This window comes from Ruditapes philippinarum, unplaced genomic scaffold, assembly GCF_026571515.1.
Source record: "Ruditapes philippinarum isolate M1 unplaced genomic scaffold, ASM2657151v2 ctg1449_1_1_1_1, whole genome shotgun sequence".
NCBI lineage: Eukaryota > Metazoa > Mollusca > Bivalvia > Venerida > Veneridae > Ruditapes > Ruditapes philippinarum.
The window spans coordinates 145,226-160,475 of record NW_026860997.1 but is presented as its reverse complement, the minus strand read 5'-3'; the positions used below and the strand labels follow the sequence as shown (position 1 = coordinate 160,475).

Sequence of the window (15,250 nt, the reverse complement as noted above, 5' to 3'; positions counted from 1 at the left end):
AAATATATTCAGAAATAAACTGAAAATCTTTTTGTACTATTCATAGCCCGACATTTTACGCTTTACAATTTTGTGAAATTTTCGTAATCAAAATTATTATTTTGAAAAAAAAAAAAGAAACGGAGTGAGCGAATGATCTGCACAATGCCTTGGTTTGGACATACATCAAAAGAAACATTAATTTCGAAAACTTAAAACAAGCATTTAAAAGGCCCACCGCTGCATTTAAAAATATTGACAAAAAAGCCCCTCTGGTCCTACATTTCAGTCTTAATAAATAAATATTACCTAATGTACATTGTCTAGTTCACCTTGTCTTTGTAAAATGTAAATAATTCAATATGACTTCTTTCTAAACAATTTATTTGATCGGTTATATCAAAGTTTTCTTTGACAAGAGTTGGAAAGTTATTTTCATATTGCTTTAACTGTGAAGAGTTCCTGTACTTATCATGTTTCACATATGAACTACAAAATCTAACATGGATTATTATTGTCATATTTTATGTTCAACAATAAGACTGGGAATAAATGTAGCTTTAAAAGCATTTAACAAAATAGATACATGTGAAATACTTATAAACAGAAATGTCAGCGAATAGACTATGTGTATATACATATACAGTGAGTCACCGGACAGTGACCTTCAGCGCAGTTGTTACAGCACCACTGTAAAAAGCCTGGAATATTTGAATATGGCTCTAGTGCCAAACATGCCATACTTGACGAGCATATTTCAAAGTCATCACCGTTTGTTGTTGTTGTTGTTGGAGATTCCGTTGTTTCCATCTCCGTTGCTGTTGGTGTCGTTGTTGTTGTTCCTTCTTCCATTAAACTTTTGAAAATAAATAAATCAATTTCAATATTAAATAGTGCCTTACAGGAATATGAACTGGTTTCAATTAAATTTTCCAAAATGATCAGCAAAATATAATTACATTTTGATAAACAAACGGCGACCAAATTTTCAAAACGCTTATAAAATCTCTAAAATGGAAATCCATTTGGAAAATATAATTTAAGGTTTATATTTTTACATCACCTTGATAACAAGAATTTCTTTAATTTCTTTTGTCTAATTCTGTATATATTGCCATGATGTAGATATACGCTTGTCTCTTACCTAGTTGACGAAGCAGACGATATTACGGTTGTCGATGACGTCAGCGCTGTCATAGTAGCTGATTGGCTGACACTGGAACTACTTTCAGTCGGAGCAGTTTCGGTTCCTTCGTCGTTTATTCGGATATCAGCGCAATTCACGAAATTTTCCTGAGGACCACGACCAAAACCACATCCTTCGGAATCGCAATTCCAGCTATTTCCTGTTTAATAATATATAGACAGAAATGGAAATGAGTTTCAAATGAACATAGCATGTGGATGTACAGTTTCTTTCAAAAATATAGTTCACATAATTACGGTTAGGAAATTGACTAATTACTGTTTTTCTTTACTAGGTCCTCGTTCAGTTTATGTATTTCTTATTGTAAATACGTTTACTGTACCTATTGATAACTTCCCATTTTGTGAAAATAAAACAAATGAAAGTTTAAAGGTTTATGCTACAGTTACAAAGACATGGAGGCAGATTGAAAACTGTATTATAAAATGTTTACATCTGTTACAACACTGCACCTTGACTGCTGGAACCGATAGGAATTTTCCAGTAGAGAGATATGTACATCCGTGCTAGCTGAACCGGCTCTGTACTTATGGCCGATTAACTCTTGATATTCCCAGATAGAAAGACAGTTCTCAAACAGAATAGAAGCTTGAAAAGTGCATTTTGAAAATTCAGCATATTGAGATTTGGCTAATGTACTGTCTTACAAGTGTCAGCATTGTCGGATGCTAAAGTTTGATGTATTTACTATTGCAGCCTATCTTCAATATGTCTTTACTTATACTAGTAGGATAAGTCGAATAAAGAAATTAAATGCGTTCTTTGACAGAGATGCCCAGGGGGTTAATACTTGCAAACAAAGTGTGAAATATATTCTCTATATATTTAATGTTTATAAAACGTTTATGAATCGTTAATGTTTTGCAAAGATATAATTATTCTATTATATACATAGAATAAAACGTGGAAAAGCTGTAAATTCAGAATTTGATACATTTAAAAATTCATAACGCACTTAAGAGGACGAAAACTGAAAACCCGATTGGTTTGCATTACGATTGTTGTCTATAAACCAATTAAAAAAATATCTGTAAACATAAGCCTCCTTATTATAAAACGTAAGGAAATGGCATATTTAAAACTCTGCCTTTTAATATAAAGGATGGACAACTATTTGTCCACTTTCTAGCTAGAGAAGGGGAATCCTGTATGTGGCCGCACGGTCACTTTCCTTACAACATGTCCTCGATGCATGTATGTGGTCGCATGGTCGAAATAAAATGGTAAGAAAATGGCAACGTTTAAAAACTGTTTTGGTACCGAACTGTCCGTGAAATAGTCTTTAAATAAAAAAAAAACTTTCAGCTCATAATAAGGAGATTTAAAGGCTTATTCGGGCTTTGTTACTTTAGTTAAGAAAGATTTTTTTTTCACTTTTATCTTGGAGTTATTAAAGTCTAATTACGACTTTGATACTCATAAATAGGAGAGATAAAAACCCTTCCAGCTTGTTACTTACTAGTTACAAGTAATTAGGACTAAGAATTAGGAGAATTAATAAAAACCTTATTACCACTTGTAGCCCTTAACAAGGAATGTTTAAAGCCTTATAAGGAGAAAAAATATTTTAGGAGTTGTGAAATTAATAAGGATTCATTTTGAGGACCATACATACAAAAGCCTAAATATAAAAAACTAATTTGAACTTTGTTGCTTTTAATCAGATTTTTATACAAAAAAATAAGTTCACCTTATTAGTCATGCAAACTTCTGATTCAACAAAGTATTATATTTTGTATCAACCACCATCAATGTGGGTTGTGATTTAATGTTTTGCATCAGAAATTTGTAATGTACCTGTATTGTATTTCCACTGAAGAACGCATCTTTCACACGTAATAGTGGATGGTAACTGAAGATTTATCATATAAACTCCCGGCCCTAAACCGGTCTTGATTTCTTCTAACTGTATTCGTGTCGTGTTTGTACCTTCAACCGTCAAAACATTCTGATTCAAACATTCTTGTGTGACCTTTGTTGTTGTTGTTGCGAGAGGGCAAAGTCTGTGAAATATAAATCAACATAAACAGAAAATATGAAAGTCCTTGTGACTCTGTGATTGTCTCTGCGTGACATCAGCAATTTTTTACACAATAAGCGTTAAAATGACACTGATTCTGTTATTCTTAGTTTTTTGACGCTTATTTGATTTTTCTTTATACGGAAATTGACGATTACGTCGAATTTCAACGAATCTTGATTGGTCTCATAACTTTATTAAAAAATGATTTGATTGACATAGGTAGAGTCTATTTTTCTCCTGCAAATGTATAATAATAGAGTTAATCATATCGAAAAAGCAAAAGTTAGAAAGGCCGACAACAAAGGACGTGTACTTGGAAGATAACACGTTTCTTATTTGTCAAATACTTTAAATTAAAATTGTATATAACCTAAATTCAAACCATCCTTTGTGATAAGCCGTTAATTCTACTTCCGTATTAACGACTCCACCTTTGACGTAACTTCCTGTGATGACGCCATTAACGACGTATAAACCGTTTACGTCTTCGTTTGGCTTTACTTGTGCATTATAAGGGTCACCACATACACCACATCTACCATTATTTTGGTTCCACTGTACCTGAGAGAAAAAATGCAGGCAATTTGTCGAACAGATTCTGTAAAGGATATGCTACAATCTTTTGAATGAAAATAATAATGATAATTATGAGTATGATGAACATGATAATGATGAATATGATGAACATGATGATGACGACGACGACGACGAACCACAAGTACAAGTGTACGATTCCGCTAAAGTCAGTTTTGTACTCAGAGCGCCAAATATCAAGGAGATAATGCATTACATTGGTGATACACTAAAAGTATTGTTTTAAAGTTAAAATAAAAATACAGAACAGAACATTTACTTTATTTCTGACTAATTATGACCTATCATCATAATATATATATATGTTTATTTATGACAATGCATGCATCAAGAAATCATGTCATAATAAATTCAATCAGTGATATTCACATTTATAAACTACATACCTAACATGACATAGTTAAACAAGTTGATTGAGAATTACTACATTAATAATATCATATTAATATGCTATTTTACTAAATTGTCTCGTCTATACAAAATATTGGTAGATACAGCTAGAGTGGTGATATTATACACGTTAGCGGCTCGAATACGTAAGAGAGATAACTCGTATAAGAATGAATAACGGAGTTATTTTTAGATATGGATATTTTTTCATCTCTGGTCTTGGACAAATATATATTGATGCTATATTGATTATATATTATACAATTATTGACTAGTGAGCCATTGAATATTATGTGATATTTACCGGCAGATGACATATTGAGCGAGGCGATAGCCGAGGTCAATATGACTTTCTGCCGGTGAATATCACATCATATTCAATGGTTCACTAGTCAATAATTGTTTTATTATATGAATAGGCTAAGAAATTAAAAAAAAAAAGTACAACCTTATAATTATACATGTACAAATTTTGCCTCGTTGAAGCGCGAGAAAAAAGATGCACGTGTTAAGCGTGCAACGACTACGTGAACGCTGCGCATACAAAAATAATTCAAGTGTATACTCATCATTGCGGTTTTACCTTTAAGTATAATAGTAAAGTATTGATATTTTAATCGAGAAATATGCCATAAAGAACAAAAAGCAACAATTATTTTTTAATCAACACGCGTAATTAACAGTCTACGGTGTATGATCATTGAATATGAGTCTCAATCTATCTTTAGACTGGGAAAATCCAATTCAGCCAGTGAATATATACTACACCCAGTAAATATGATTTTATAAAAAGTTCTGTTGACTACTGTTTGGACCAATGAGATTGCAGCTACGTATATTTAGATCATATAATAAAACATTATATTGGTAGATCGTGTGGTCAGTGGTAAAGTTACATTTTTACAAGATGTTAAATAAAGATTTAAGTATTTGCAACCTTGGAACCAAGCTCGCGAAACATACATAAACATGCATGTGTTTTTGATTTTTTTTTTGATTTTTGTTTTTGTGCACATTTTCAAATTTCAAATTTTCAATATCATCTTAAAAATTGATTCAGCTTTCTTATATAAAATATCCATGTAGTGGGGTTCACAGAAAAACAAATTTTGTTTTTATAAGTTTTTTCTATTAACTTTTAAGAATAAAACCTGTAATGAAATAAAATAACAACAAGACAACACAATACAATATGTATATATATATATATATATAGAAATGAGAGAATATATACACACATACCACCACATTGATATGCCAGTCCAATTACGGCACAGCGCCTAGCAGAACAGTCATGAAAGCATAGCCACAGCTCATCCACCATCACAAAAATGATGGTTTCAGAACAGCTTTATATACAGTCACAAACTGCACTACACATTGAAACAAGCTCAACATTCACATATATAGAGTTTGTTCTCTGTTATCATATCTCACAAATCAACGATGACATTTTTATTGTCTTCTTCACTGATTGGGACCAGAGAACTATATATCTATTTCCGAAAGTCAACTGGATCACGTAAGATCAAGTAGATCCGTAGGATACAATGAATTTAGACAGATAAAGTATATATAAAGGGAGATAATTAAATTCAATACAGTTATATTTTCCCCTGCGTGGGATCACTTTAGATACAAGTGTGCAGATAACTTGATAGAAATGAGAGAATATATACACACATACCACCACATCTATATGCCAGTCCAATAACAGCACAGCGCCTAGCAGAACAGTCATGAAAGCATAGCCACTGCTCATCCACCATCACAAAAATGATGGTTTCAGAACAGCTTTATATACAGTCACAAACTGCACTACACATTGAAACAAGCTCAACATTCACATATATAGAGTTTGTTCTCTGTTATCATATCTCACAAATCAACGATGACATTTTTATTGTCTTCTTCACTGATTGGGACCAGAGAACTATATATCTATTTCCGAAAAGCAACTGGATCACGTAAGATCAAGTAGATCCGTAGGATACAATGAATTTAGACAGATAAAGTATATATAAAGGGAGATAATTAAATTCAATACAGTTATATTTTCCCCTGCGTGGGATCACTTTAGATACAAGTGTGCAGATAAATTGATAGAAATGAGAGAATATATACACACATACCACCACATCGATATGCCAGTCCAATTACGGCACATATACACATATATTGGTTGGAGTCAAATATTTCTCATACATCAATAAATGTGCATATTTTTAAACTGCAATTATACTTGATAAAATAAAAAAGGAACCTTGATCGTATGATAACTTAATGTGCTTCCGGGTAAGTAGATCGCATCTCATTGGCTACACTTTAGACATTGAAAGCTAGATGGATTTTAAACCATAAATCTTTGTAAATTATTTAATCTGAGATGAAAAATTACCAGACGATATAATCTGTATTTCATAGTTAACATAAAGCCATGGAAGACAGTCACGTATCTTACTTTCCTTTATTCAAGGCGAAACCCATAATAATAATAAAATAGATTAGCAAATTGGTATACATCGTAGCATGTAGGCTTCGATAACTAATTTAGTCGTTATACTTGTATTTTCTGAAAGAAAGAAAGAAAGAAAGAAAGAAAGATTGAAAGAAAGAAAGAAAGAATAGAAAGAAAGAAAGAAAGAAAGAAAGAAAGAAAGAAAGAAAGAAAGAAAGAAAGAAAGAAAGAGAGAGAGACCTCACAGTATCTCACAGAACATAAATGCTCCAAAATATGTTTTACGAGTACTGCGGACAGAATGCGACAGCGACATCGGAGTTATACGTCACTACCCGAAATAAGTCGAAATTAATCGATTCATGATGTACTTGGGTCTGTTAGCGTTATCTGTGGACTACTAGATTATAAAGGCGGATATAGGTAGGATGAAACTGTTCATAATATTTTGTTATTTTAATGCTATTCCTTTATTAAAAGATAGGTTTTAAAAGCAATTTAAGGGTAGATTTGTAACTCCCCTGTGTTAGGGTCGTATTTCAAACAGACAGACATCATGTGACCGTCCGTTTAATGTTACGGACAATAACCACACCTTACGGACAATGACGGCGGTTAGACCTGATTCATTTTTATGTGACAATCGTAATAAAGTTTCCTTTTAAAAGGAAAAGCTTGCACAGTTGTGCTTTCATCCCAACCCTTTAAAATTGTGTGTTTTTTTGGTTTCAATTTATTATCACATTTTTTTTTGAATTACGGTATTTGTATATCATAAAGGGTTTATTTAGTTGTTTTTTTTTTGTTTTTTTTTGGAAAACCGAATATTTTTTGTCAAAACGATTTGAAATCTATTCTCTATTGTATAAAACTAATAAAGAAAATGATCAATCGTAAAAATACTAACGTGATACTGAAGGAAAACAAGTGTGCACATTTCATTTCCCCTTTTTCGCAGCGAAATCATTCCTTTGCTTTATAGACAAGTAAATGCACTAAAATACTTCGTTACGTGGTACCAATCAATAAGCATGTATCAACTATGTTACACGATCACAAATAGACGATATCAGCACCAAACTCCTCACAGCTGTTACGTCACGCTTTGCTACTTTAACTGTACAGATCAGGGAAAGTAACCGCTGCGAGGAGTGGGAAGGTTAATGATATGCATGGGCTATTTTTAGATTACCTCACCAAGAAGTTCAGTATATCTAAATATAACTCGATCATGAATGCGTGATTTGGTAAGCAGGACCACCCTTTAAAGACGGAATACTAAGTACTACAGTGTATAAAACTAATACAGACAAAAAACAATTATAAAAGAAACTAACTTTTGCGTCTTGAAAAACAATTAAAACGGAACAATTTCGTTTATAATTTATTACGGTTTAAACCGATAAATCAAGTAAAAATAGAAATCCTATTTATATAAACAAACTGGGATTACCGAAGTAACTAAAATAGCTTAGATTTCCGTAATATTACTTCGTCTGATTCCGCAGTATGACGGAATCGCCCGAATTGTCACGATTGCAATCGGAACTACATCGGCTATTATCATTAATCCGAAGAGTGACGGAAAAGGCCGAAAAAATGCGATTGGCACGATTGCAGCCTGTTCCCCGTTCAATCATGCACCAACAGATGTAAGCAGGAAACCACCTAACCGGAACAAGTTTTCCATATGAAATAAAGCCAAAAAGGAGTAAGGGAAATAAATGTCAATAATTTAACAACAAAAATCGGGTTCTTATATAAGATAAAAATAATGAGTTTTTAGTGAATAAAGGCCAAGTGGCCTAAAGTCACTGTTCCTAAAATATTTTATGGAATCATATGAGACACATGATGCGCAATATAAATATATGTTGTCAAGTGTATCATCCAAAGATATGATCGAATCTAACAGTTCATTTTAATAAAGGGAGGTAATGAGTTATATTTTTTTTTTATAAAGGATTGGCCACATTCCAAATCAATTAAAAATTACGTATTAGTTTTGGTAAAGTCAGTAAGTGAACATTACAGAGTTTCATTTTAGTAGCTTCGATTAATGTGTGCGATGGCGCCTGATCTAAATTTTTCATTTATATTACCATTTCAATATAAATTATATACTTACTTTTGGTGCTTTACGTAACGATTCAATCGGTTTTAGAAATATTTCAACAAAACTTTTAGAGTTTTAGTAGGACCTTTAGTTGAATTTTGGTAGAAGATAAGTAGGACATTTAGTAGATTTTTAGGACTTCAGTAGGACTTTTGTAGGACTTTTAGTACGATTTTAGTAAAACAATTAGAACAATTTTAGGAAGACGAAGACGAATAGTAGGATATTGTGTTGAATTTTACTAGGACGTTAAGTTTAACATTATAATATTATTTTAATAGGACGTATTATATAGGGTATTGGAAGACGTTGCTTTTGAACATTTTTTTCATTTTATAAAACGTATACTTTTCTGTATAGTTAACTTTTTAAAAGATTACTTACATCAAAACCACCACAGAACAGTTCGTTATCGTTGTAATTTTCCGGGTTATTGTATCCATACCTCCAAGCAGACGACCTCTGTGCCGGTTGAATCAAGCGTCCGTGTGATGCCACGTGCCCTGTCTGAGATAAAATGACCGCCATTCCTATCCAAAATATTTGTCGAGAAAGCATTTCAAAAGTTATTTCAATAATAAAACGTAACTGTTTCAAGAAAATATATTAGATCTGTCAAATAGGTTTTTTCTCTGGCGTTCACATAAATTATGTTGTTTGCTCCGTGTATTCCTTTTGTATATACGTTTTATAATTGTGTTCTGCGTCTTAAAAAGATAATAATTATAACGATCACACGATGCTGATGTTGGTTAACAAAATTAACGTATCAAAGTAAAATATTGCAGGACGCAGATTGTCTGATTGGGTCGCGGGTTAGCGAACCATTTTATACGCCGAAATAACGTGACATAATCGCGCTCTGTAAGAAATACTACCCCACATCCCACACAACAATGGCATTATATTACATTACACACCCTCGCTTTCTATGTAAATTTAATTCTATCTCAGCTTTTTTCTTTCTTTTTTTCTTTATGTCTGTTTTCCAAAGGTGTCCACCTTAAATATGTTAAAAATTACTTATATCGTTCCTTCCGGATATTTTTGTACCTTATCTTGAGGTCGTCTGAAGGGAAGATTATTAGTACTGCAATCAAGGTCCAAAGGAAAGATCATTACTAGTGTAATAAAGGTCTGAAAGAGAGGTCATTACAACTGTATTGAAGGTCTGAAGGAGAAATATTACTTTTTGTAATGTGTTTATGAAGGAAAAAAAGTTGGAAGGAAAGATTATTACTTCTGTAATGAAGATCCAAAGGAAATACCAATACTACTATATTAAAGGTCTGAAGGATAGATCATTATTATTGTAATGAAGGTCGGAAGGAAAGAGCATTACAAGTTTAATGAAGGTCGGAAGGAAAGATCATTACTATTTTAATGAAGGTCGGGAGGAAAAATCATTATTATTGTAATGAATGTCGGAAGGAAAGATCATTATTATTGTAATGAAAGTCGGAAGGAAAGAGCATTATTATTGTAATGAAGGTCGGAAGGAAAGAGCATTACTATTGTAATAAACGTCGGAAGGAAAGAGCATTATTATTGTAATGAAGGTCAGAAGGAAAGAGCATTATTATTGTAATGAAGGTCGGAAGGAAAGAGCATTATTATTGTAATTAACGTCGGAAGGAAAGAGCATTATTATTGTAATGAAGGTCGGAAGGAAAGAGCATTATTATTTTAATGAAGGTCGGAAGGAAAGAGCATTATTATTGTAATGAAAGTCGGAAGGAAAGATCATTATTATTGTAATGAAAGTCGGAAGGAAAGAGCATTATTATTGTAATGAAGGTCGGAAGGAAAGAGCATTATTATTGTAATTAACGTCGGAAGGAAAGAGCATTATTATTGTCATGAAGGTCGGAAGGAAAGAGCATTATTATTTTAATGAAGGTCGGAAGGAAAGAGCATTATTATTTTAATGAAGGTCGGAAGGAAAGAGCATTATTATTGTAATGAAGGTCTGAAGGAAAAATCATTTCTACTGTAATGAAGGTCCGAAGGAAAGATCATTATTATTGCAATGAAGATATGAAAAACAGATCAGTATTACTGTATTAAAATATTGGTTAACACATATTTTATTCGTCATATGTTAGACACATATAATGTATAAATATAAATTAAATATTTAAAGAAAATTATGTTGATGACTTTGGATAGAAAGAAAAATGAGATAGGAAAGAATGAAAAATAAATAAATTAAAAAATTAACAGAAAAAAAGGTTCTGTGAGTTATTCCTTAATGAAAGCTGATTTCTTCTGGCGGGTCAAAGCGATTCGATTTTTCAATATATTTGTGAACTGCAAGACATAATTTCTCAATAACCGAGTCTATGTAAGCGACGACTGTAGCCGTTTTATTTTTGTTAATTTGCTTATGTATCAAGTATTTATTAGTTTATTAGTTAGTTATAAGTTTTATGTCATGTATCGTCTATCTAACCAGGCGTTGGTTTATTCAGATAGAGGCTATGTCACTGCGGTATACCGTACCCCGGATATTGCTCAATATTATGAGGACTTTCATCCCATTTCGAGACTTTGAACGGGGAACGAAGGTAAGTTCAGCAACGATTTTTTCCAAACTAATGGCTATTTCATTTATCTAAACGGGTTTTATATATCTAGAGGTATTTTTGTAGCTCTAAAAGACATAAAAGTATTACAGGTATTTGTGAAATTGATTAAACTACCCCTAAACGATCCGCTGCTCACTAGAAAATACTGACCGCGATACTGTAAAATCGTTAGAAATTATTTTATAACCAATTTTAAAAAAAATTGAATCGAGCATTTTTTTTATTCACAATCCAAGTATGCTTTGTCCAAATTTCAGGCAAAAAGTGTGAAAGTACAAAAAGATACAGGCCAAAAAAGATACAAGAAAGTGTACCGAGTATTGATTTTAAGTGTACAGAGTATTGCAAAATAGCCCAATTTAAGTGTACAGTGTATTGCAAAACAGAATGAGCACATTAGTATGGAAAATCGATATTTTTGTCTATTATTTTTGTCTATTTTTACGTCTGTTTATCGATTCCATCTTATTTTGCTGATAATGTACTGTTGATATGATATTTATTCAAATATTTCAGATTCAACAATGCATTTTCAGTGTTATAACTGTTCTTTTTCTACGGGCAAATACAGAGATTTAATTTCCAATTTGATTGAAAGTCACACTGTGGGTGAAATAAAATGTGTGCAGGGTCGCAAGCAGGGTCGGGAGCAGGTAGAACCATCAAAATCTTTAAATACATGTCTCAAGAAAATGTGTTTCTGAAAAGAAGAAGAATACAAACAAATTTTGATGACATTAATAATAGGTTTTTACAGGGCAAGTTTGCCTTAAGAAACATATCGACACACTTAGTAAAATATTGGCCCGCGGGCTTATACCGTCCAAGTATGCCGGTATCGGAGGATATTGCGAAAAATGGCTGTTTTCATTGAATTAAGCCTCCTGTTACAAGTTCAAACTGCTATGAAACTATAAAAAAAATGCTTCAATACTGATCAAGCTCGGCACAAATGTTGGCTGGACCATAGCCTGTGGAATAGCATGCTCAATTTCAAATTTCCAGTTACCATGGCAACGGGAGGACGTCTCAAAATTGCAAAAAAAATCTCTATTTTGCGTTGTTTTCTTTTCCCGTAAAAACTGATTTCAAGTGCAGCAACTTCTCAATTGATTGAGATAAAGTTTAAGGCTTTTCGGCGTTGAATACACGGCATCTTTAAATCGATCTGAGGCCATTATACCCCCGCCCCCACAAGTCCCAAATCTCGGCGATCAGAGGGGCTACTGCCCCACTTCAAACCCCCTAACAGAAGGGGCACATCCCCCCTGTGGTACCCCTTGATGTACCTCTTTATTGGGGTTTTACACTATTTGAGGCCTCAAAAGGGTGTGGTGTGAAGCCTTCAAAACACGCCTTTATGAAGTGAAAGGTTATAAGGAACATAACCTTTTTATTGCATCTGCTGTCCTTAATCATAATCTTATTAAAATCCATTATTCGGTTTTAGAGCTGTACATACGGTAACTCGTTGCTAATGACGTAACAATTTTCACGTGCAGACGGTCTGCCGTTGCTAGAGTGCAGGTGCAAAATGACCGAAATTTACCTTTATATGGATTTTTGGCATAGTAGGAAGTCGGTTTATATTAGATATTGGCACCATGTCACGGTTCAGAACTGTTCATTATTTCGGGGTGATAATGTGTAAGCGGCGGGATAGCTCAGTCGGTAGATCTCGAGCCGCGGTACGGTATTCCGATGGTCCCGGGAATTAGTGAACAGTTTTGAACCGTGACACACTTCCTCAATACCGTCTACTATTGACAATCTTGAGGCAGCATACATGCACTTTGGATGCATTTTTTTACTATTTAAAGTAAGATATGCAATAATTATTAACAAAGTCTGGAAAGGTTGTTCCTTCGATAGCAACGAGAACCTTTTAAACACAGAAAATTGCTGGGTACGTTTGACTGAGATTTTTCATCAGCAGAAAATCTGGATTATTTGCAGATGTTTCCAGTAAAGTACCTCCGAACTCTGCCTATTCTGCACATATAGTGTAAATAAGTATACACAATAAGATATATTTAAGATTAAATGTGGTAAACACTCTGTGTTTACTACTTGTATTTACTCGATATTAATAACCAATACTCGTTACACTAAAGGCAATACTCGTGACACCGGCGGGCAACTCCAACGCAATACTCGGTACACTGACAGGTGTATTTATTCTCAAAATGCACTGTCATCTGAGGTTCTATTGTTGATTGAACATTTAAAACATATACATTATCATCATTAACACATTTCACTCGATTCAAGTTTTTCTTTTAAGGAAGTATATGCAGAAAAACATCAAATTTAACTGATCCGAGCTCATTTATCACGTGAGCAAAGAGACAAATTATACTCTTTATTACATTTCAAAGCTATTTCTCAACATTTTTGGGGTTTCAGTAACTAGAGAAATTATCGAAGTATTTGAATTGCTATAAAATTTATATCAAACCAATTCAAAATGACTTAATATCGTCAATGAACTTACCTTCTTTCCTCGTTCAAAGTCGCGAAATGGGATGAAAGTCCTCATTATATCGAGCAATATCCGGGGTACGGTATACCGCAGTGTATGTTAAATGAATGAATTGATTAACGGTATTGAGGGCAGTTTAGGTAAAATAAATTTTTAGAAAATTTAAAATTTAGACATTCTAATAGGTCAACAAGTATGGCAAAGACTAAATTAAGTGTAATACAAGTAAAATTCATTTCAAATTTCAAAACTATTTCATTTATTTTATTTTTTCATTTAGTTATCTACTTACATGTATTTATCTATCTATTTATTTATTTATCTATTTATTTATTTTTTTATTTATTTTTTTTTTCAAAGAATATACCGATTTGATCAATTTTACCAACTTCACGGACATTTATTTAACCCCTCTTGTTAACAGTTGGCCACCTTAAAATGTTTTTTAGCATTTTTTTCCCAAGTTCATAATTAACTCTGCATTTGAATTAAGATTTAATAAAGATCATTATATAATACGGATAGTCACACATCATTATTTTTTAATTTCATACGCAAAAAACGTAATTCAGTACGATCCCACGCGAAGTCATGACCCGTACATAATAAAGGATCACGTTATATAAAAATAACTTTATTGTTTGATGACTGATTCACACTCTTGTCCCATGTAACTATATCTCTTCCTGATAGAAAATACAACAATTAAAACTTTTTTTAAACCTTTAAAATTGGCATGACACAGCCACATTTCGCCATTATAAAAAACAAAAGGGAAATTAATACTCCAATTTATAGCACATATCTGCATTGAAATTTGGGGAGAGCAAAAAAATAATAAAAGTGAACAAAGTAATTATGAAAGATATCTTTACCGAACTTAAACTAGGTAATGGTAGACTGAAATTAAAAATTTAGGAGGCTTTTGGAAGTGTTCAAGATTTACTTTAGACATCAAAAAAGGCAGACTTGAAATTGTTCAATAGAAATTTCTTTCAACTTGGAACATGTGGTCTGCAGAATAGAAAAACACACAAACAGGCACGCATGCACACACACTCACTTTGTTTTCAGTTTGGCTATAACAACACACTAAACTTGCCATGTGAGGTATACCAGCCCACACGTACGCACACACGCACACATTATCAGTAGACCAAAGCTGTATTAAATATGCAGCAATATATATTGATAACATACATTTTGTCTCGAAGTATAATAAACAATTAAATATACGGTATATCCTAAATAAAAGCCAATTATAGCCAAACACATGTGCAAACTTGCAATTCTCACCCTATCTTATAAACAAGTACAGCTGCACCCACGTTTTCACATTTAAACAATTCATCTCATATCATTTAAAACTTCAAATAAAACTTTCAATTTTCTTGTAACTTAAGATTATAGTGG

The 15,250-nt window shown here is 32.7% G+C and overlaps 1 protein-coding gene across 1 annotated transcript; it reads right to left on the bottom strand.

Moving 5' to 3' along the window:
* Positions 1 to 3: 3 nt before the first annotated feature.
* Positions 4 to 9,563, bottom strand: LOC132714165 (uncharacterized). The gene is made up of 5 exons (XM_060696950.1): positions 9,152 to 9,563; positions 3,580 to 3,770; positions 2,984 to 3,189; positions 1,124 to 1,325; positions 4 to 835 (listed from the first exon to the last, which is right to left on the bottom strand). Exons 1-5 carry the CDS (start codon positions 9,323 to 9,325, stop codon positions 604 to 606), a joined length of 1,005 nt encoding a protein of 334 aa, XP_060552933.1. The 5' UTR covers positions 9,326 to 9,563; the 3' UTR covers positions 4 to 603.
* Between the last annotated feature and the right edge of the window lie 5,687 nt (positions 9,564 to 15,250).

Excerpts from the sequence above, each read along its gene's own strand:
- LOC132714165 (XM_060696950.1), bottom strand. The coding sequence starts at position 9,325 with ATGCTTTCTCGACAAATATTTTGGATAGGAATGGCGGTCATTTTATCT. Across the intron at positions 3,771-9,151 it reads TGTTCTGTGGTGGTTTTGAT|GTACAGTGGAACCAAAATAA; the intron begins GTAAGTAATCTT and ends TTTTTCTCTCAG. Across the intron at positions 1,326-2,983 it reads TCAGTGGAAATACAATACAG|GAAATAGCTGGAATTGCGAT; the intron begins GTACATTACAAA and ends ATTATTAAACAG.